This window comes from Tachysurus vachellii, chromosome 10, assembly GCF_030014155.1.
Source record: "Tachysurus vachellii isolate PV-2020 chromosome 10, HZAU_Pvac_v1, whole genome shotgun sequence".
Classification (NCBI taxonomy): domain Eukaryota; kingdom Metazoa; phylum Chordata; class Actinopteri; order Siluriformes; family Bagridae; genus Tachysurus; species Tachysurus vachellii.
Window position 1 is genome coordinate 14,055,241 of NC_083469.1, and position 24,950 is coordinate 14,080,190.

The 24,950-nt window shown below is 41.0% G+C and overlaps 1 protein-coding gene across 1 annotated transcript in view; it reads right to left on the reverse strand.

Moving 5' to 3' along the window:
• The window catches only part of akap6 (A kinase (PRKA) anchor protein 6), an 88,357-nt gene that overhangs the window by 16,298 nt on the left and 47,109 nt on the right, over positions 1–24,950 (reverse strand). Inside the window, exons 8-10 of the mRNA XM_060879777.1 lie at positions 21,876–22,003; positions 18,894–19,014; positions 3,383–3,529 (exon numbers count right to left, since the gene is read on the reverse strand). Coding sequence (XP_060735760.1) covers positions 3,383–3,529; positions 18,894–19,014; positions 21,876–22,003 — 396 coding nt within the window. The remainder of the gene's footprint in view (positions 1–3,382; positions 3,530–18,893; positions 19,015–21,875; positions 22,004–24,950) is intronic.

Here is a 24,950-nt window from a genome sequence, read left to right on the forward strand (position 1 = left end):
GTGTGTGTGTGTGTGTGTGTGTGTGTGTGTGTGTGTGTGTGTGTGTGTGTGTGTGTGTGTGCGTGTGTGCCTGATAATCCATGTGCCTATGTGTACGTGTGTGTATTGTGACTGTGTGGCTGTTGTCACATCTGTCTGACAATTGTACTTTTGTAGACCGAGTGCAGGATGCAGGTTGAACACCGAGAAGGCAATTGTGAGCACAAAACACTCCATTATCCAATTAATATACACACAGGCGGTGTAATTGTCCGTTCTTTGTGTGTGCTGTGTGTAAGAAAGCTGTAATGGAAACAAATGTGATTATGACTCAGCATTGAAGTGGCTATTTCAGCATGCAGCATCAATTAAGCTCTCAGTCCTGGCCCGGTCCCCCTGAGCCCCCTCCCTGCTCACTGCTTTATTAACACATCTGCGTTCTGCTCATCCCTGTGCATCATTAATCCTGAGACAATGGACATCAACGGAACAAGCTGTTTTAGAGGCTGTGTGAGAATGAGCTTTTTCACACCATACCACATCTAAGGTGTTATAAAGGTTATCTCACACGCAGCCTTAAAGTTTAGTCTCAACTGGAATCTGCTTTCCTTGAAGCTAGCGATGTGGACGGAAGAGAAATATCTTTTGAATAAGTGATGGTTCAGTGTATAGGCCCCACTTTCATCTGGCACCGGTTGAAATGTTGTTGATCTGGCTGTTGGCTGTGAAAACCTTGAATAGTCCATATCTCGGAAATAATGCTCAAGTGAATTAATGGGAAGATAATCCAGAGTGCTCTGTGCTCTGTGCCTGCACTCTACCTCCAAGTGTATTACTTACATTTGAACCTCTTATACCATATTGCAGATTCTACAGATGAACTGCTATTGGCTCTCAACTAATCAGATTCAACATATCAACAGCAGAATGTCAAATAGACTTAAAAAAAAAAACACCAACTATAATCTTTAAATGCAGGTTTCAACATGAGGAACGTGAACTATCCTCCTCACTGTGTTCTCATATCTCATCCTGTTTCAGTCCTTTTTTTTTAAACATACATTCGCTCACTTGCCCTGGTTAAGACTCATTTAGTGGAAGCCATGACACTATGTTCAGGGCCTTTCTATTAATGAACTAGCCCATGCTTGTTAGACGACCACCTCAGAGAGGTAAAGGGTCGAGTCGTACATACTACAGAGGCAGAATTTCAACTTTAAATTCACATTCAAATTTTATTTCTTACATGCACAATCATGCGCTGTACGAGCTGTAGTGAAATGCTTTTCACGACTGTGATTGATATAAAAATAGGCAATTAACATTAAGGTAATAGAATAAAAATATCACACAAATTAGATACAAATTTGAATTGAAAAAAGAAATATATAGAAAATAATGAGATGGTATCTGAATTCAGTAACTGAATCTGAATACGGTGCAGTGACGTGTGTGAATATGAACAGGATGTTATATATATTGTATATATTGTTAATGTGCAAATGAATTTGTATAGAAGTCGATGCGATTTGGTGCAAGCTCATAAATGAAGTTTTTGAAATGCAACCCAGAGCTATAAAGTACTTATTCATTTTATAATTAATAACTAAATCATATTATATATCCTATATTAAAAATGGCTTTATTTAGCAAACTAGAGTCACACATAACACACACGTAAGAGCATCTTGAATGAACATTACTGAAGCAGCACTCTCGAGTGTGTTGTCACGAACAATATGGTCAATCCACCTGTCATTCCCATTACCATCAATGACTCTTATAGTGTAATAATGTCCAATCATGTCCAACCATTTGTATCACACCATGTGTCTTGTCTTCTTGTGTATACGTTGTACAGATGTAGAAATCGGATTAAAAACTATTTGAAAATGTACTACAAGAGCACCGTGTCCTGTTTTGTATTTTGTTTTACACATTCTGTTAGCATTTGTGTCCAACCAAATGTGTATCTAATCATGTCTAATATCTAATATTGCTGAGCAGTTGCAGGCAAGCTGATTGTGCTGAGAGGTCAAAAAAGAGCCCTAATATTCAGTGAGCAACAGAAACATCTCAGTTATTCATCACCACTCTTTCTGTCTCTCTTCTTTTCTCCTTATCTGAATATTGATAATCGACGAACTCAGTAGTGTTTTCAGCGCTTGACAAATGTGCTGAAATCCATGCCCTTGGAGGGTCAAGCAGCGAAAAAACAGGAATTTATTGCCACTTTATTTTGTTCTGGAGCAATATGCAATCATCAATTCTTCATAAGCAGCATACTTCAGAGAATGGTCTGTCTTCATAAATGCGACAGAGGACATCAATTTCATTTAATTCACAATTTGTGTCAGCACAGCAGATGCCAATGGCTGACTTGATAGGCTTGTTTAATATGCAATTGAGACGGCGTAATGCACAGCGCAGGGAGCAGGAACGCTCATATTGAACGCTCCGCACCACTGCCGTCTCATTCCTGCCGCTAACTCACGCTCCATACCGTCCATGATCGCACATCCACAGCTCATTGCAAAGTTCGGATACAGCCATTTTGCATAACTGTCAGTGATTATTCTTTTACATATGGCTTTAATTAACACTAACTGCTGCAGCTGAACTGAGCGGTCATTTGGTGCTCAAATAGTTCAGCTTCCGGATAACGATGCTGTTTGTAATCTAACTATTACGTGATACAAATTGGTCCTGGACCAAAATAACCACAACAACACAAAGACTTTAATTTTACAATCTTGTGAGGACTGACAAAATATTGAAGCAACTAATAATATCTCCATCTACACGTTTCACTCCATCACACACACACATGTTTGTCTTGCTATCACTGTAAGTATCTTAAAAAATAACTTCACCTTTATTTATCCAAATCTCAATTTTTTTTACTCTGAAAATCTGCAGTTTTTTGTTTTCCTCTTGGGGATCAGTCAAAATTCAGGGGACATTTGGTCCCCACTAAGCTATGAATACATGCAGACACACACACACATACACACATACACACACACACAAACACAGAGAGAGCTCGACATCTAAATCTACATTTATAAACATCATCAGGTAATAAAAGTACTGTAATACACATAAGCATCTACACTTTATTAGTGGACTAATTACAGATAAATGCAAAATCTTCAACACACAAACACACACTGACACTGTATAACAAAGCATCTACAATAATAAAATCTTCATCTGCTGAATCGGCTTGAGTAATGAGACGAATAAATAAATCCAGCCACAGCAGTTAATGTAACATTTATCTTCAGCTTCTTCTCTTCACCGCTGAGTCATGACTTTTGATCATTTGTGAATGTGAAGAATAGTCTAAAGCTACAGTACAAGACAGAGGACAGAGAACAGGGTTTATTGTATAAGACCTCACCTCTAGCTGATCCCACTTGACCCTGAGAGCAGTCATGCGTTCCTCAAAGTCATCAGGCAGCTCGATGCTACTCCTCTTCAGGCTCTCAGCCCAACCCAGGAGCTGCGTTTTCTTTGGGAGCCACATTGCCATCTCCACACGGTTACCCTGCAGACACACACACAAATAACATTACCATTCATGTCATCATAACAAAAAGACTCTTGCAAAGCTACAAAACCATGGCTTTTTCTCAGAGCAGGACAGACTTCATCCTCCAAATCAAATGACTATTTAACTTTGCGGACCTCAGAACATATCTGAGCCTATGAGAGGATGGAAACTAATGCCCATGAAAAGCAGTAATTTGCAGATTTGATATGATTTTAAGCAATGACATTTTCAGTTAAACAGCTGACAAGCATACTGTAAAGGGTGAAACTGGCACTCTTCAATTTTGCACCTTTTTTTTTTGCCTAATTTCTCTCTCTCTCTTCCCTATTTCATTTTCTGCACCAATAGCTACTTGATTCTTGTTGTCATTTATCATTACGGCAAGAAGCACATTTAAATATTTAAATGCGCTCTGTTTTCCTCTCTCTTCTTGCTGTCATTGGGCCAAGATTCATTTTTCATTGTCGCTGTTTTTGATGGAGACACTATCACACATCCTTTTAAGCCATCCATCCCTTTCAGGTTTTAATAGCAGCCACCAAAGCAAAAACAAAACAAAACAAAACAAAAAAAAACTTCCTTTAAAAGTAAACGGGATTACCCAAGGTTTTTTTTTGTTGTTGTTGACAGCAAATGTTGATTTTAATAGTTTTCCTTTTCATTATAAAAATGTCATGTAATTTACGGAGACAGCAGTGAAGGATGAGATGAAGAGATAAGGAGGTGGATTAGAATGCAGGAGACGACCCGATGCGAGTGTTTTGGCTTCCTCGGCTCAGAGCTGGCCGTGAGGTGGCTCAAGCAGTTAAGGCTCTAGGTTGTTGATCAGAGGATCTGGGTTCAAGCCCCAGCTCTGCCAAGCTGTTCCTGCTGGGCCCTTGAGCAAGGCCCTTAACCCTCTCTTCTCCAGAGGCACTGTATCATGCCTGACCCTGTGCTCTGACCCAGTCCTAAGTTGGGATGTGTAAAGTAAAAATTTCACTGTGCTAGAAAAAAAAGAAAATATATATATATATACTTGACAACAATAAAGGCTTCTATTATGAGTGAAGTCAACAGGCTTTTATTGGTATTTGGACCTTATATATATATATAGTATTTTGTAAATGAATCAATGTTCCTCCAGAACCCTGGTGCTTCATAAAGACACAGAGCTACTTAAGACAACCAGAACTAAGGGCTAAAAAGTTAAATGGACTTATTCACGTGAATAAACAAACACACAAAACAATACAATACAGGACAGATCAAATAAACTAATATAATGCTGACCAGTATAAAGTTTGTTTGGGTCTGTGTGAGTGCAAAACACTTTGTAACAGTATTAACTGTGTACATAAACACCTCTTTTCTTTAGGCTGAGAAAGTGTATAGTCTAATACATACCACATCTGTGTTCGAGTGTTCGAGTGAGGACATGGCAGCCCTGTTTCCTTAACAAATTCAATAAATCAGTGCGCATAGATAGTCTTTTAAACAGATGAAATATCAACAAGCGATAATAATATTAATTCACTTGGCATATTAACATAAACGACTGGAAATGTCAGCAAAACTGCAGTCACACATGAGCTCTTTTAATGCATTTTTCTTGATCCATCTCCCCATTAAATTAAAGTTTGTTCACTCTCTGTAACATGTTGAGACAACAAAAGTAAGACTACATGAGCTGAGTCGGATGTGGGGTTGTATTTAAATCACTTTATGCTAACGCTAACATGTAAGGGGGGGGCTGAGGCAAGAAACAGAATTCACATCTGCGCTCTAGTGCTCAGCCTTTTAACACACACACACACACACACAGCCTACTACACTGGCTTTAAATCAAATAGAGAGCATCGCTGTTCTTGTTTTTGCCCTGAAAATGAATCGGAGGAGAGGAAAAAAGTAATTTAGAACTCCTCTGATGATGTGCTGAATCTCCTTTATTAAACGTTTAGCATAAAGGAAAGGAAAAGCACTTCAGAACAGCATGGGAGAAAGCAGACGGGGAGACAAATCGACTCTGAGGTACATAATGTGGAATTTGATATGCTTTCATGATAGAGATCTGCCCAAAAGAAAACTAGGAAAACTGATAATTACTTAATCAGTTTGGGCCCTTTTCATATCGCACCAGCACCCTTGATGTCGGCTGTAGAGTGGGAAGGAAAGGGAGAGAGGGAGATGGTGATGAAGGGAGAGGAGGAGAGACAGGGAGCACAGAGGGGGAGAAGTGGGATGGAAGCGGGATGAAGGCCTCTCAATGATGTGTGAACCTCACGGCCTTGAAAGACCAGGAAGTAAAAAAAACTACATATTCACTTCAAAAGACATGGCACTGCCATTTGGAAGTGATTCCTAAACTGTTTATGTAAAATGGCCGCTGCCATGCTTCTGTGCTTGGTTGTTGTTCTATTTTTCCAGTGAAAAATCGCTTTGCTCAGAAAAAGAAGGGGGAAAAAACTGCCGAACTGGCCTGGAACAAAAGGCTGTGCAACAGTGTTAATTGTCACCATGGTGACCAGAAGAATAAGCCATTTTACAACTGGTATAGAAGGCGCACATTGAGGCCTGAGTCAAACACTTTCTCTACTATTTTTTCATCCCTTTCTCGCCTCTGTGTTTAAGAACAAGGTAGCCAGTCACTCAGAGGTCAACCCGAGACCCAGGAGAATTTCCACCAGCTTTTCCAGACCTAGTCAAGAATGAACTTTCAACAAAGACAAAATAAACTTTAGATTGTTAAAAAAACCTTCAACAGGAACAAGCTGCATAAACAATGGCATCTTTCAGGAAATCAGAAGCACTTGTGCAAAGAGTAGAAGGTTGGATATAGATTGAACACAGTGCTACAAGGAACTCTGGGAACTTACCTACTCTCTGTCAGCACATCAAACTGTCAAAAAAGTACAATACAATACAGAGGATGCAGGAATTTAAGACATCCAACTTAATGCTAGTAAGATTTCCAAAAAATATCCAATCAGCTTAGTGATGGGTTAAAACACACAGAGCGACTACGACAGCCAGTTTTTAACATAGGATAATTTATTGAGAGGAAGTAACAGAGAAAACACTAAACATTTTCACTGGCTCCTCTGATCTGTGATTGACTGTGTTCTGCTTTATTTAAAGAATTTTATGACTTATTTTAGTCAAACTCCCTGCTGCTAAAAGTCACTTTTAGCGGCACAATGTATACATGTGATGATATATACTTAATGTCACGCTTATTGTTTTTCCGAATGTATTTATTTATGGTTTTTTATGTTTCCCGTTCTGCTTTTGCACAAGACTTGGTGGTGACCCCCATAGGAAGCCCATGCCTAATGCTATTGAGTAGCGAACAAAGACGCTTTTTATCCAGGGTCCGAGGCCTGGAGCTCAGCTGTGGGTTCGGGGAGGAGGGATTGGGCTGGAGAGAGTCTTAGCAGCCAGCCCTCCACTGCCCCCTCTCCGCTGTGAGCGTGGCACTTTTTCTTCACCAGACAAACACAGGAAACAATGCAATCAGCCAAGAGCACAGTGTTTTAAGAGGCGGAGAAGCCTCAGCCTGGGCCCTGCTCCACACTCCTCTAAAGCCTGAATAATGATGCCAGGCTGGAGTATTTGGCCTGCTGCTGTTGCTCACTAAGCACCAGAGTCCACAAGAATTGTGCAACTTTGGATATTCCTCACCGGCGACGAGGACAGATATTCAAGCTTTCAAGTCATTGTCGTTGTTAATAAATAAATGCCTGGTGTGAGAGTATATATATGTGGCACCTTTGTACAGACAGTGAAAATTACCAGTCAGACAAATTACATCTGGGATTTCGCATCACTTTGCTTTCTTCTCGCTTATTTCATTTGCATTAACTGCAAATCATATTATATAGGCCATGCATTGTTAATTGAGTCGATATTGCATTATCCAGCATAAAAAATCAAATGACAAATATTAAAATGAAGAGCAAATTCACTAATAGGGAATCATGAAACAATCTTTTTTAAGTATCCTTCATTAATAATTGAATTCTAATTATGTCTAAAGTAAAGAGTGGTTGAGGAGGTCTTTTCCTTCATAGAGCATTTTTCTGCAGTGCTGCCCTGGCTGCGTTTGACTGATGGGATAATAATGGAGATAAATTTGAGTTTGTGTGTGTGTGTGTGTGTGTGTGTCAGAGAGAGAGAGAGAGAGAAAGAGAGAGGGGGGGGATTGGGGTACAAACCTGAGAGGAGAAAAAGAACAAACAGGTTGAAAAATTCAAAATAAATAATTAAATCAATAAAAACAATAAATCAACAAACAACTAATAAACGTAAGAATGCACAAAGACATTCACTCTTCATAACCCTTTAACTTTTCATCTCCATCATTTTCATCTTCTTTTTTATAATCTGGCCACATCAGGATATCTGTAACACACTGTGAGTCTTTCCAGTGAGAGAAACTGGAATGAGAAAATAAAAGAGAAAAAGTGGGAAAATGCAGATAACCCCTGACAGACTCACTACTGCTGTGGCTAAGCAGGAACTTGCATTGGGTCTGAACGCCGGGAACAATGCAACCTAAATGCTAGACAATCTTTATTCTAATGAAGTGGGTGTCAAGGTCAATGTAAAATGCACGGTGATGAATGGTGCAGAGCTGGCTAGTGCGAGTCTGCCCCACACCACAGCCCTTTCACTTTAATTGTGGAGCTGAAATGCGCAGCTCTACACAGTTCTCTCTTAAAAACAGCTCAGAGAGATGAAGCAAGGGGCACAGGGGAGACAGGAGGGTGTGTGTGTGTGTGTGTGTGTGTGTGTGTGTGTGTGTGTGTGTGTGTGTTGGGAAGGAAACGATGCTCTGATATCTAAGTATTCCTTAAAGATCTTTAATATCACTCCGTCTCAAATCTAAATCAATATTCAATCAGATTAGAAATTCCAAAAAGCACAAAGAGTCTATAATTCTCCATGTGTCAGAGCAGCTAATAACCATACAGATCGTCTTTTTTTCATATGCTTCAACTTTCCATTATTTTTCAAAAACAGAAGACAGATAATGATGCAGTAGTGTACACTGAGCATACACAACACACACACACAGCAGTCACTGATATGCAAGCTAGCTGTCAGTGAAAAGCACAGTTAGTAAATAGTCAAAGAAACCGCTTTTTGTTTCACAGCTTTTCTCCAAGGATTTCTGACAGCGGGGAGAGTGGAATGCGACGGGCAGATCACGAGATGTGATGATGGTGGGAGCACACTCGTTTAATGCTATATCTCTCCAATCCTCTGGGGACCGAGCAACTGTTTCTCCAGACTCCCTCGAAACAGCAGGTGAGACAGTAATTCCTTTGGGCTTTCCAAAACAGCAGAGCAAGGGAACATCACACACACACACCCACACACACACACACACTAGCATATTCTCTTGTATCCTCTCACAGCGGCAACACTGTGTCTTGTGCTCTTAGTTTTCTGGGAAACGATTAATCAAAGAATTTATCTACAGCGCCTTGATTTTATTCTAATATTCAAACCAGTGAAACAACAGGAATTGTGTAAAGTCAGTAAATGATAATGTTTGTGCTTAAATCCCTACTTGATGTGCAGTAAAACCTTATGCAAACCGATTACAGGCACAGTTAATAGGAACACCCATACGCCTGGTTAATCATGTAGCTATCCAATCAGCCAATCACATTGCCACAGAGAAATGCATAAAATCATAAAGCAGGCAACGGTTTTCTAATCTTCAACAACCTTAGTTCCCTCTTCTTCCTCTTCTGGAAGAATTGAGTGTGGAAGTCAATGAGCAGTTCTTTTGTCGTAGCCTGTCTGTCTCAAGGTTCGACATATTGTGCGTTCAGAGCTGCTCTTCTGCTCACCACGGTTGTAATGTGCGGTTATGCGAGTTATTGTAGCCTTCCTGTTAGCGCGCAGCAGTCTGGCCATTCAGCTGCTCACTGAACATTTTTCTTACTATTCTGTGTAAACTTTAAGGATTGCGGTATTTGATTTACAGAAATGCCCGTCTTGTACCAACAATCATGCAAATCCTCCAAGTCACTGAGCTCACATTTGTTCCCCCATTCTGGTATTTGATAAACATTTACTGAAGCTCTTGACTTGTGCTGTATCTGCATGATTTTATGAACCACACTGAAGCCACCTGATTGGCTGATTTGATAAATGCTTGTGCAAGCAGGTGTATAGACAGGTGTTTCTAATAAAGTGGACAGCAAGTGCATGTTTAAAAGTGTACGTGTTGCACAGCGTGTGTGCCTGTAAACCGGTGTGTCTTTGTTCTCACAGTCTTCACAGCGAGAGAAAAAAGAGAATAACGGCAATGAAAGAGGACACAAAGTGGAAATTGGGTGAGATTTTTCTCTCTCCTACTTTTCTAGAGAGCTGTCCGTTGCTGTGGAGGCCTGTCCAGCATCCTGGAACAAAGCCAGTAAAACAACAGGAGAGGAAGACAACAACACAGCGCTCAGTCTGCCATTCGCTACAGCTCCAGCAGCACAAAGCCAGCATTACATCACTTCACTGAAATGCCTTCATGACATCTATCGAACTGAAAATTCAGATGGCTGGACTTACAGAAACTAAAAAAAATTGCTGCAGTGCAGGATTGCATGTTCTATTTCATCCCCAATCTATGTCTTTCTCTATCAGCTCATCTCTCTCTCTCTCTCTCTCTCTCTCTCTCTCCTCCCTTTCTTACTCTCTCTCCTTCACTGCCTCAAAGCCATGGGAGTATTTGCTCACAATTAGAGCGCCACCCCCCTCCCACCCCTCACTGCTTTCAACTCATATGAGTAAACTTTCCCAAAGCCCCATAGTGCTTTCTTCAAGGCAAACATGCTAATACCACAGCCCTACTGCCTAGCTACTGGGAAATGCACTCTTATAAAGACAGAGAAAGCGAGCGAATAAAAAGAGAGCAGATGGGACTGCGGTGGTAAAAGACCTGGAGTCATGTACAGAACTATTGGCACCCTTCTAAAAAAAGTCAGAAATTAGACAAAGAAATAAAAATGCATAAAATCTTACATTTCAATATGGATCAGTGCTTTATAGGTTTATTTAAATTTAGTGATTGTCTTTTCCCCTAATAAACCTAATAAAATGTTGTTGTTTTTTTTTACTTTTATGAAGCCTCCAATAGAAAAACATCTTCCTGTAATGTGTAACACTTCCTGTACAGAAGAATTGTAGAAGAAAAATATGTCCATGCAGAACATTTTAATCTCACACTTTTTCTCATGGTGACGAACAACATCATGAGAGTTTAAAGAGTGTTAAAAAAGAAAACGCACCCTGATTTCCCCCATCCTTTGAAAGGATGTGAATACTTCTGCTGGTTAGGGTACATGAAAAGAGAGAGAAAGTGAGAGAGAGAGAGAGAGAGAGAGAGAGAGAGAGAGAGAGAGAGAGAGAGAGAGAGAGAGAGAGACAGACAGACAGACAGACAGATGAAGACAGGAAATAAACCAGACAGGTTTCAAATGCATTGTTGTGTAAAGAAACCCATGGCTGAGGAGATAATCCTGTACAGTAGAGGTTTTAAAGCTTGATATAACACACAGATCTCTTCCTGAGGTGTACAGCTAGGTTTATAGTGGAGGCTTGGGCTTTAAGTTCAAATCCCAAATCCCATGAGCACCAGTGAATCACTGTTTTGCACCTGAATACATTACGGTATATACAATATATTCTATAATTGTCGCACATCTTTAGCCTTTCAGTGATGATTTGTATTGACAAATTATTGATATGTATCTAAAATATGTTATCAGAGTGCTGCTGTATCTGTGCACCATAATCAGAGCTCTACAGAATGATCACCAGTGCAGAGCATCAGCTGCTGATGACAATAAGAAAGTGAAGGGCCATGTCTTGGTAGTTGACTAATCCAGAAATCTAACCCAACCACACCGTCTTGATGTGTTACTCTTGTTTGCTTTTGATCATATTTGTATAGTCTACAATTGACACCATCAGAAGTGCAGTAAAAAAAATCAATCCATCTGTTTCCATGTCACCCATCACCAGGGGTCCTGCGTCCTTGTGCACACACCTTGAGCAACAGGATGCTTAGTTAGTGAACTGGCGTTAAAAAGCGGCATCTAACGTCCTCACCAGCAAGCGCTATTGTCCCAGGCTCAGGATGAAAGTGTGCCATCTAGTGGATAAGGTAGAACAGTGCTGCCTTTTGTGGGTTTCGTTGAGCATGCTGGCTGACAGCTCAGAGACAGGCCAATAAGGAAAAAAAACACACTCTCATCTCCTTTCAGCAAGAGCAGGTCTTTGGAAAACAAACTCAAAAACAGATATTTGACCAGCTGGCTGTCTTCAAGCCTGCCAGCACTCAGATGCACACTGGCACACACACACACACACTCTCTCTCTCTCTCTCTCTCTCTCTCTCTCGCTCTCTGCCTCTCCACTTATTTTTTACTCTGCACTTTTTTTACATTGCTCAACACAAACCAAGCACAAATAACCAGCAGTTCTGTTTAAATAATGAAATAAATAAATAAACAAACAAACAAACAAACAAACAAATAAATAAATGTTATCACTTATTATGTATAATGCCTTCATTCCGTTCAGCTTGCTAACTAATAAGCGACTACCTTCTTCACCCCCTGTGGAGTTCAATGGTGCTGTCCAGAGATCTAGAAATCCAGAGATTTAGCTCTGACGCTACACCCTCTGGTTGCTTAGATTGTGCCTTTCAAGTGTTGTTATGGCAACACCTAACTTAACCTTAACTTAAGGGGAGTGAATGAAGCATCAGTAGGATTTGTGTGCACCTCTATCTTCTAATATTTACGTCTATGTCTTGAGCTGAGCTTTTCACCTCATACCTTTAGAGCTATAAATGCTTCAGCCCTGCTGAGTCAGACTGCTCACCTGTGTCCTCTTCACACATGCACATGAATGCAGGATTTTAACAAAGATTAACAGGAAACAGAGTTGATCTAACAGGATGACTGAAAGCTAATACAAGAGCTAGAGCCATTTCTGGGAGAATTAAAGACAACAAACAGGAGGAATATGCGGAAATGAGACATCTGTTTCAAACACTGAAAGAACAAACATTTTAATGCAAATTAATATCTAATGCATGTTTACAAAATTCCAATATAGGTCTAGATATGAGATTTGTTTTGTGCGTCTTGAGGAATGAGTGTTACAGTGGGAAGCCTTGCATTAGTACAGTAATTAACCAAAACCCCACGGAAGGAACCACAGGAATCCGTCAACACTGCAGAAACCTTCCCTATCTCTATTCTCCCCACTGACACTCCATATGAGCTCTGCTCCCACACACACACCACACACAAACACACACACACACACACACACCAAATCAAACATGTTAGATCCAAAAACCTAGACATGACACATCATAGCTATATCCCACAATGCACACACACACCACACACACATGAAAGTGCCCAGACTAAACCTGCTGCATCCCACAACACACCCTCTAACATACACAACAACACACACACACACACACACACACACCAAATCAAACATGTTAGATCCGAAACCTAGACATGACACAACATAGCTATATCCCACAATGCACACACACACACACACACACACACACACAAAAGACCAAACCAAACAAGTTAGATCTAAAAAACTATCCGACACATCATAGCTATATCCCACAATGCACACACACACACACACACACACACACACACACACACACACACACACACACACACACACCACACACACATGAAAGTGCCCAGACTAAACCTGCTGAATCTGCTGCATCCCACAACACACTCTCTAACATACACAAACACACACACACAATTTTAAGAATTGTCTCAGGACAATGCTTCATTTTGTCATTCTCCAGATATCAGATAAATTTCTATCTATCTCTACCATGGAGAAGTTTCTAAAATGGTACAGATATGAAAAATGAGCTTTGATCTTGATCTAAAAAAAGACAGAACAAAAGTAAATGTGAGAAAAATCTAGATTAATTGAAGAACATGAATGTAGTCTCCTAAATCTGCTGTCCACCTTTATATCCTAACAGAACACAGATATGTCTAGCCTGTGAGAGGTCCTGTATCACAAAATAAGCTTTTCAAAGGAGTGAAACCAGTAGCAAATGGAGAACATGGCACATTGCCACATGAGGAGAAAAGAAAGCCATGAGGGAAAAGCAGAAACCAGCTTACAGACAGCACACTACTGTGTTCTCTCTCTCTCTCTCTCTCTCTTCTTCTGTCTCTGTCCATCTCTGTGATATGTCTCCTCAGCTGCTCCTACACCTCCTGTCATCCCTCTGTTTCTCTCGCGCCGCGTATCATCCTTCTCCACCATCCTCCGTTCAATAATTCATGCCGTACGAGGACCGAATGACTGTCTTTCTTGACAAACAGCATTTCGTTTCTTTTCTTTTTTTTCTCACTCAAATTTTGCTCACTCAAACCTCGTGCAGGAATCTGTTGAGAATGGCTTGATTTATTTGACATAGGCAAAAGCTCTGGCCTTTATTGTGTGCTAATGTTGACTGTATGTGAGTGAGTACGACGGGACATGCTACGGAGGGATGAGAGAGATGACCAGACTCAGAGCGGCCCTTTTCCGTAAGGGCAATGGGGCTGAGTTTGATGTCACTGCCTGCATTCAAGCTCTACAGGAGTTAGTGCTTGTTGCATCTCTCCCCTGTGGAATGTCCTTTTTTTTTTAAATCCCATTTCATCATAAGCAGCCATCTGGAGCACACACACACTCACACACCCCAAACAAAAAAGAGGAAGAACAGGAGGGAGGGGTAAAGAAAGGAGTGAGAGAAAGAAAGAGAGCAAGACTGAAAGAGAGAGAGCGAGGGAGAGAGAGAGAGAGAGAGAGAGAGAGAGAGAGAGAGCGGACATCAGACTCAACACTGGGTTCTTTGTGCTGAAGTCCTGGCACGGCATACACAGGCGATGGCCCTGATAAAGGGTGTTGTGTTGTGAGTGTTTGTGGCTACTGGATCAGAAGGAGTGAGAGGATAGAGATAGAGAGTGAGCCGTTAGGGTATCAGACGGCATTAGCTATGCTCTGATAGAGTTGTGAGAGCGGAAAATTAATTATACTTCCATATTTATTCTACAGTTTTGCTAACATCTATGATATGAACATTCCAAGCTAATCTCTATATAGAGTCTACATTTAGTTACTACAGACAAGAAGCTCAGTACATGTCTCCTCTGTCAATCACTGTTAGTATTGTATGTAGTGTGTGTGTTTATGCATGTGTGCATGTGTGTGTGCGTGTGTTTGTGCATGCATGCATGATTGCATGAATTGATGTGTATGTGCATATGTGTGTGTGCGTGCGTGCATGTGTGTATGTGTGTGTTTTTGTGTGTGTTTGTTTTTGTGTGTGTGAGTTTGTGTGTGTTTGTGTTTTTTTGTGTGTGCGTGTGTGTGTGTGTGTTTGTGTGTGTGTGTGTGAGTGTGTGTTTGTGTGTGTGTGTGAGTGTGTGTGTGTGAGTGTGAGTGTGTGTGTGTGAGTGTGTGTGAGTGTGTGTGTGTGTGTGAGTGTGTGTGTGTGTGTGTGTGTGTGTGTGTGAGTGTGTGTGTGTGTGAGTGTGTGTTTGTGTGTGTGTGTGAGTGTGTGTGTGTGTGTGTGTGAGTGTGAGTGTGTGTGTGTGAGTGTGTGTGAGTGTGTGTGTGTGTGTGAGTGTGTGTGAGTGTGTGTGTGTGCTTGTGTGAGTGTGTGAGGGTGTGTGTGTGTGAGTGTGTGTGAGTGTATGTGTGTGTTTGTGGGTGTGTGGGAGTGGGTGTGTGAGTGTGTGGGTGTGTGTGTGTGTGAGTGTGTGTGTGTGAGTGTGTGTGTGTGTGTGTGTGTGAGTGTGTGTGTGTGTGAGTGTGTGAGTGTGTGTGTGTGTGTGTGTGTGTGAGTGTGTGTGTGTGTGTGTGTGTGTGTGTGTGTGTGTGTGTGTGTGTGTCAGTGTGTGCGCCCTGTCATGAGATGGTCCAGGGTTTTCCCCTACCAAAGTGACCTTGCTGTGACATTGACACTGTTGGGATCAATTCTAGAATCTAATTAGTCCATGATTCGGGGTGGATACAATAACAATTCCATTTTCCATTTCCTCCAAACATTTAACCACTCATTCTTGCAGAATTACAGATTGACCGGCAATCGACCAACCTGAAAATATAAAGTCTTAGCATTTAATTTCCCACTGTTTATTGGCCAGTATTTGCCTGGATGCACGACTTCTCCATATGATGATTGGGAGATTTTTCAAGGGGCGGAGCCTCGTAATAAACTTCCAGTCACCGACACAGTAATGTAGTAAAGTAAGTGTAAACCAATTAGAAGTACAAAGAATATATATTTATCTGAAATTACCATGTTTAATAGAATGAATTAGTAGCTAATTACTGTAGCTAAAAAAATAGCTAATAATTTTGTAGTTCTGATTTTTAGAAAGGTTTATTTTGTAGATTTCACTAATGAGGCCAGACTGAGAGTTGTACCGGAGTCCAGACCAACAGAACCAAAGCTAACACAGATAAACACTTCTTTATCAGACTAACAGACATCTGCGCTTCCCTTATTTTTAAAACCCACCACCAAACATTGCACTTTAATGTGTATACAAAGCACCCACACACACGCGCACACACGCACACACACGCACACACACACACTTTCCCACCGTGAGCCTCGACTCTCTCAGGGTCATGATAAGTGTTCACTTTTTTCCTTTTCAATGAACAGTCACTTCCTAGCCTGCCAAGTTCCATAAATCCCTGCAGGCTGTTCCGGAAGAGTTTTATTATTTGTAAGCGTCCTGAAAGAAAAAAAACTTTTGTTTACTTTTGGAAGGTTGCCCTGGTAACCGACTCAATCACTGCCTCTTAAATGGACACTGTGGCTTTTAATCGCAGCAAGCTTGTTTATGGGGACTGAGACAGAGAGAAGTGCTATAGAAAGCACCCAGCATCCCATACACACACACACACACACACACACACACACACACACACACACACACACAGGAACCTGTAGGGCCAGTGGGGACTTAAACGATGCACAAATTTAAAATGTATCATAATTAGACAATGCAAATTAATCTGTAATGTGTAACCAAAATACCTCATCTGCTAATAGCACTGAGAATCATTTAGGAGACAGAATAAATAATAAATAATAATAAATATAAATAAAATGGAAATAAAGCAGGGAAACAGAGACAGAGGCAGGGAAAATTTCAGAAATAAGAAGAATTTGCTATGAAGCAGGAGCTACACAAAAAGAAAAAGAGCCGATAAAAAGAAAAAAGAAAAGAGAGACAGCGAGAGAGGAGATATGGTGGCGGTGATGAGAATCGCATGAAACGCCACCTGCTCCAGCTCCATAAAGCAGCAATGCGTCACGCTCACACAACCTCTGTAACTCTACCATTGCAGGCATGCTGTCAGACATAATGCAGATTATATCCCCCCACATGCACATACACACACACACACACACACACACACACACACACACACACATACAGTACATGCTCTCTAACCTTTTCTCTCTTTCTTTCAGATACACACAGCAACACAGAGCTGCCATTTTCATACAAAATACAACCCGAAAATAACCTCTCAGAGCTTTTCCACTGTTACTGATGTAATTATTAGTTAGAAAACTAAATGTATTGACTCTTTATCCATGCACTTTTAGCTCTGGTACTAAGCAAACTTCTGGACTGCAAAACCAAGGTCATAGGTATCAACACCATAAAATCAACACAATAAAGCAGACATATTAAATTAAAACTAAAAAAAGATCGATTTTGCAATTGAACAAACAGGGTCCTAGGGGAGCAGCTTTCTTTGCTGCTTTGCTGTGGAAAACATCACCTCCTTTGATTTAACATGCACCAACACATAATCAGCTCCTAATAAACTGCAGCATATCACTACAACACCTTTTCTCTGAATCAACAAGCTTATGTGTGTGCGGAGAGACTGAGAGAGAGAGAGAGAGAGAGAGAGAGAGAGAGAGAGAGAGAGAGAGAGAGAGAGAGAGAGAGAGAGAGAGAGAGAGAGAGAGAGAGAGAGAAACATGAGGCAAGTTTGGTTAAAGAGGAGCTTTGATCAGTAGAGGCATCAGAGCGCGTTAGTTTAGACAGAGATCTCTTCCTGCTGTCAGTAAACACTGAAGGCATTCACAGCCTGCAGTACACACACACAAACACACACACAAATAAGCATTGCTTCTGATTGATGTCTGACTAAGATGAATGTTCATCAGAAGAAGAGAATGCACTGGTTAACACCGCTAACGTGTTCATGTGTACATCATGCGTGACCGCACGAGCAACACAAACTGTAACAGCAGCCATTTTAGTGAAGCCATCATTCGGTGTGAATGAGCGTGATCCACGAGAGAGCCGGCCAGAGGTGTCGCATTACTGTGAGCGAGACAATATGGCTTACAGGCATATAAAAGAAAGAAGAAAAGGCATTATATTTCCTCCTTTCTATCTTACTGTAAGATATGACTAATGGTAGGGGTCACTATGCCCGATGAGCAGGAAGATTAGTTCTGACCTTGGCGGTGACCTCGGGAGGCTCGGAGTAGAGGAAGCGATAAAGTACAGAGGGAGGAGGAAGAGGTAGCGGCTGGCTTCGCCATTGCTTGTCATTATAGTTTGTTTCCACTGCGAGTGGAGCTGGTTATTAATTTCATTTCTTTATGATTCACAATCTGCTCGTTTGAAATATGCCATATGCTCCGAGCAATTGGAGGATGACGAGTGTCAGGATCGGTCCAATAAAGGCAACCTAAATGAGGCTGATTTACGGGCCATGGCTTACAGCGAGCAGCGTTCTCTATCTCCCCTTCCAGCGTGATAAAGCCCTAAATGTGGGCAAACAAGCACGGCTCCCAATCAATCCGCCATCCACGGCAGATAAAGGCAGCCCACCCAACACACACATACGATAAAGAACACGGAAGCGCAGTACATATTTATTAGGTGGGCATGCAATCAAAAGAGACCCCAAATCAGTTTGTATTAAACAAGAACAAATATACTGCCCTAACACAAAAGTAGGCAGCTTTATCTTTCACTAATAAAAATTCATTGAGACAAGGTGAGTACATGTGAGAGAAAAGGAATGAGGCTCGGTCTTCCTTTACTTACTTCCTTTTTATTTACAACTACATCGCTCCCTCTTTCCTTATGTCCTCATGTGTCATCAGCAGAGCAAATAAGGAGCAAAAACTTCCCTGTGTCTCACTTTCCTGTGTCTTACTATCACTCTGCTTTTCTGTTATTACAGCACAATATCCTAATGAGTGATTAAAAGTGATACAAGCTCACAGAGGGTCCGTCTCTGATGCCGTTCTCACCTTATAGAGATGATGCTGTTGCTCCTCTGACATCATCAGCTCGTGGCTGTCCGTCGCGATGGACTCCATGTCCATCAGCCAATCCCAGAGCCCCTGGTACTCGCTCTCGAACTCTAATAGGCTGAATGGAGAAGAGAAAAGTACAGCCGTGTTAAAAGTGCTCTGTGTCGGTTGATTTTTGGTTAAAGCACATTCTCTTCTCCTCTCTGCTGCTCATCTGGTGGGAGAAAGGTAGAGCCCGGGCAGCATGCTGCTCTTTTACAGAGGGAATATTTGACAAGTAGACACAATTACTCTGTCCCGTTAGTGTGTGGCGCCGTGGTGCAGGTAAGTGAGGTGTGAAAGGGGTCGGAAGCAGAAGGGATCTTTAACCTGCGCATTGAGTGACGGATCCTGAGCCAGAACAACTTAATTAAACATGACTTCACCTCCCTATTCCCCGAGCCTGCCTTCAGCCCTGACATGAAAGGACATCAAATATTTATAAAAGGACCACGAGCCATTGTGTCCATGCTCACACACACACACATTCCATAGACATATTATTGCATGATAGCACATGCAAACAAACACAACAACAAATGTCAATACACACATACACACAAACTCAGACACATTGGTATCTGTGCTTTAGTGTGTGGGCCTCAGCAGGAGGGCCATGTGTTTATATACATAAGTAGGGAAATTGTTTTGCATTCATACTGCTTCAGAACACTTTGACAGTTATGTCAAACTAGTGCCATTTTCTTGTCGGGCTTTTATAAGCAATCCAGAGAGTTGTCCCCAAAGGGAGAAAGAAACTATGAATAAGATTACACAAATAACTATCAGAAAGCGAGAGAAAAATCAACACTTCTCCTTTATTTCAACTCAGCCCAGACACAAACTAAACAGAAGAGTGGGACTGAATTGCACTGCTACATATGTAATTTCAACAATCGTTGTGGCATGTATTTGCATAAGGAAGAAGGCGTTGATGAAACAAAACAATGGTGAAGAGAATATGAATATTTTAGCTACTTGGAAAAATGACATTGATCAACCAGATGCAACTGAAAGACTAAAGCAATGTTACAGTGAGTCTAGAGTCCAATATACAAATGTATTATACAACTCTGTCTAATAGACTGTATCCTTTGTTCTGATCCACAGCAAATGTTTTGTTTGTCCAGAACATAGCATTAAATACTTAAACAAGTAACAAAATCAGGTAGACATTTGTTTAAATTCAGTATCTGAGCTTTTATTTATTTTATTTTTTTTGTTAATACATAGATGCCCATTAGTTAGGTAGGTTTAATAACCTATAAAATGAAACCATACAAATAGTTTTCATGTGATGTTGAATTTGAAACCCTACAAATAGTTTTCAGGCAGGAGCTTCATAGTCTCGTTTCACGCCTTGCACACATTGTAGCTGTATAACGTTCAGAATCCTACTGCCTGCCGCACAACACACATCAGCCACGGCACAATCTTACTGAAGGTAGGTGCATTTTACCATGTGGATTAACCAGCATGGAAGAATGGCAGATGATCTACAGTATATCGACTCAGAAACATGCAGGTATGTGAAAACGCATGAACATGAAACATGAGCAAAAGCAAAAAAAACAAAAAAAATTCAACTGCAAAGATCTCCTGTACTGTAATTGAGTCACATTTCAAATAAACGTTTTGAAAGAAATCAGACTCAATAATAGTCAGTAATAGGGAACGGAACAAAACCACCAAAACTCACTAGCCAAAATGTTAGCCAATTACTTTTATTTTTTATGAGTCTTCGAGGTGTATTAATGCATTTCTCTAGCTAACTAGTTGACCATCTCTTATTATACTCTCAGCTTTCACTTTTTGACCAAACCTCCAGGCGACCAAACTGCCCAGTGGGCTAGTTAATGCATTTATGATTTGTCTTCCCCTGCTCAGTCTGGGCTTAAATGAATGTTGGAGTGTTCTCCAGCAGGAGTCACAGGAAGACTAAAGACACTGTTCTTTTCATATCAGTTTGGCATACTGAGCTCCGAGGGGGTGAAGGAGGATTACGAGATGCATTACTGTACTGAATTCATCATCAGACCCCACTTCAGCCTCTCATGTCCAGCCCTTGTTATTGACACCTCTCACAGCTCAGGTAAAGTGACACTTTATAGAAGCTGATATTTAATTTAAGGCACTAATACAGAAGCTTCCGTTCCGTCACTGCTTCACTGCCCCAACAACCATTCTTTAAGACAAGAGACTCTTTCTAGGAAGAGTTTGTGATTGGTGAATAAATGGCAAACGTCCCGTCTCTGTCAGCATGAAGCATGTGTTGTGTGTGTGTGTGTGTGTGTGTGTTTGTGTTTGGGTGTGTGTGTGTGTGTGTGTTTGGGTGTGTGCCCTACAGCACCATGATGGAGGAGGAGAAATGGAGAGAGGCAGCCCTGGCGATAGCTTTCGACAGCTCCTCCCTCTAGACATGTTTCTAAGCAAAAGGTAAGGGCCAAAGAGTCAAAACAATGAATCCTTGAGCAGGCAGCTCGTCATTAAAATTCAAAGGATCATTACAGGTTTTTTTCTAGAAAATAAATCATTAGAATGAAGGGCTTAAAAGGATTAAAACGATGCTTGATTCAAAGCCAAAGCACAGAGGCAAGTCCAGCCTCCAGACTTCCTCTCCTCCATTAGTGTATAGGAGAAATAGAAGGAGGGTCGCCATTTAACTGACGGGACAAATTCTACAAATCAAATGAAAGTGATGGAGGATGTATTTGCTATAATTTATGTTTAAGGAATCATTATACATTTATATATAAACATGCCAGGAACATAAAAACAGTCATTTGCCAAAAAAATATGTAAACGAAAAATCTGGGATAATTAGAATCAGAATTTGTGTTTTTACTAGATGATTTTTTTTAATCTCTTTTTCAGCCTGTACTTCAAGCCTCTGACCGCTGCCCTGTTAGCATTGTGATATGTGAACAGCTTCTCCTGTACCTGTTGGACTTGGATATGACAGAGATGTTTTTGTTTCTGCTGGAGCTGGAACAGTAGTGCTGACTTCCAAGTTTCACACTCATCTGATCCACAATTTCCCTCTGGGCCTCTCGGTAACACTGCTGCACCTGTTACACAACACACACACACACACACACACACACACACACACACACACACACACACACACACAAACCAACACCAAGTCAGAATGTACAGTTTTTAACTTTTAGGGTTTCTTATATACAGTCAGGTGACAAATTAAAGGGAACAGTAAGGGTGGCTCTGTAAGTCTGTGTCTTTGCGCTATTTTGTGTTTCTGTCTTTTCTATCCTGATGGGAATGGTCTCTTTTCATACACAGTACATGAGCGATCACTGAATTGTTTGATTTTGGACAGCCGTGTGAGCCGGCGCTGTCTACCACCATAATCAGAACACCGACTGAGAGAATATCCTTTGGAAGAATGATGTCCTCGATGCCAGTGCAGTTCCAGACACTTGTAGACCTTATGCCAAAAAAACACTGAAGTCATTCTGACACCTTAGTCAACAATGTTTTTTCCCTTTAATTTGTCAAAAGCTTTATTTATTACAACACAGTTACATCATTATCATAACATACATTATCAATGCAGTCTGAAATTAAATACACTAAATAGTAGAAGTAATGAGTTCTGTGTGTAATAAGTGCTGTTCTTTCTAGGTTATAGTCACTACAGTCACACGCAATTCTGACTTTTTCGAGCCAGTGAGGAAAAAAAGTTCCTGCTGTGCATCTGTGCTCGAGAAAATTGGCTACATTGGGCGAACGGAGATCAGTTAAAGCCCAAAGTATGCGGAGATGAATCTGTGGCAAGCCAATAAAATTTCTAACAGCCTGCTTTGATTTTTAGCTCATTTTTTGACACTGTATGAAGCGCAGTGGTTTACATTCCTTCCAGAAGGCACACCGCCTGCTCTGCAGATGCCTCTATAAAGGTCAAACAATTCCACGAATGCAAACTGCTCCTCAATCAAAGCTACCCTTGATAATAAACAAGCAAATCAACAGAAAGATGTGTTGCCTTTTCATTCCATTTATTGGGCGGGAATCAAACGCTCGGCTCTGGCGCTTTTCTCATTTGGGAGGAATGAAATGAACCTAACTAGGAGCTCCAAGAAAATTAGCGGCGCAAGTGCGGCGCGTTCACGTCTCCCCCTCGGAGGAATTTGCTTTCATTTGCCTTCATTTCGGATTCACTCAGCTCGCTCGCTGATGCCATGTCAGGATCCTAATTACCCAATCCCGCTGGAGCTGCTTACACACACAATAATGACTAATGCCCGCCACAGACAAAAGCAATTTCTCCCAGCCACCTTGACTGTGAAGACAGTCCTGCCCAGTGTGGAGCGCTGACTCCAGGTGGCACGTGTGATTCCTGATGAATCCATACTTCTTTCCCTATTTTCTCAAGAGTTTGTAAATCAGACCGAATTCTTCTTCCAGTGATCAGGCATGACTAGCTTTCACTTCAGCTTTACAATCCGAAGCAGAGACGTATAAGAAATCTATAAAAGCCAATGGCGGCACCGGTGGAAAATACAGTTCCTTTGTGTGAACATGAGAAATATCAATACTATAATATACAGTTCCATGCATTAGAGCTCCTGGTGATGTAACTCATCCACAACACAGGTTCGTATGAACGAGTGACTATAGACATGATAAAGGATTAGAATAAATATAGTAATATATAAACCTGTGAGTGGAATTACACCCAGGAAATGAATCAACACTGAAGAATTTAACAGTGCTGTGGTGTAACTGATGACGATATGGCGTGTTTTAAGGAACACAGAAGCTGCTATGCGTTCGTTGAGGAAAATAACCCAACCGAAGCAACTTACGGACCTCGTCTGCACATTCTCTATTCCTGTTTCAAACAGTATTACTGAAAACTCAGCATCTCTCGGGCTGTCAAAAACAAACCTGCTTTAAAGGAGCTAGAAATACAAAGGGGTCAATATAAATTTAGATCATTGGTAACTCCTGTCTGGAGAATGTGCGAGTTATGTAAATTTGATCAGAATCTGCTGAATCAAGTCATTTTAGGCTTTTTGTTTACACGCCACTGGCAATTTCATAGCCCCTTGAAACTTCCGCAGCTCCACGTCCCCTGGGACTCAAGCGAGCGATCTTGCTGTCAATCACGCACTGGGAGAGCGCTACAGTGATCACTTCCTTTGCCTCTCCCTCCTCCAACTTCACACATGGATATAATTACAATGAGCTTTCAGATATCAGGCCGCAAGGAAATTAAACGTATGCTAAATATTAATAATTTATAAACCAGGCTCTAAACAGTCTGGGCTTCCAGCGGTTGTTCTTCAAAAAAAACGTCAATAAGAGTGAGCAGCCTTAAAAATTAGCAGGAGGGAATATCAGATGTTCTAAAAGCAGTTGAAGTCAAAAGCATAGAGCGCAAGGTTCCTTTAAGATCAGACCGAGATTGATCCGTATGTGCTTCTGACATGAATAATAAACTCATAATCTCTCTCACAAACACTGTTAGGTCCTGGGGCAGATCCTGCTATGTCTTTCATTTACAGTCACGCTACCGTAATGCCTTCTGCAGCATGAGGAAATTAAAGACAAATAGAAACAAAGCTGCTCAGGTCACAAAAATGATAAGATAAACAAACAACATTTTTACTAAATGGACTACCAGAGGGATTTATGAAATTACAAAAAACCTCCAGAAAATACTTTTCTCAATCTTTTACACAATGCAAATAAAGCATTGCATTAAAATAATCCGCTCTGTCATTTGAGACAAAAAAAAAACGACAGCTAAAAAAAGATGGAGGCAGAACAGGATTTAGGTGGGTGGCCATCATGCAAACAGTGTTAAAGAAAGCAACGAGGGAGCGATATAAATTAACAAGGAGAACTATGTGACTCTGGTGAGCAGTAGCAACAGTGAGAATGGTAGCACAGGGGTTTGTGGCTACCTCTTAAACTGGATGCTTAAGCGATATGACCAAACACATGGTTTGTTTATTTCTTTATCGTCTTCTCAGAATGCAAGGAGCA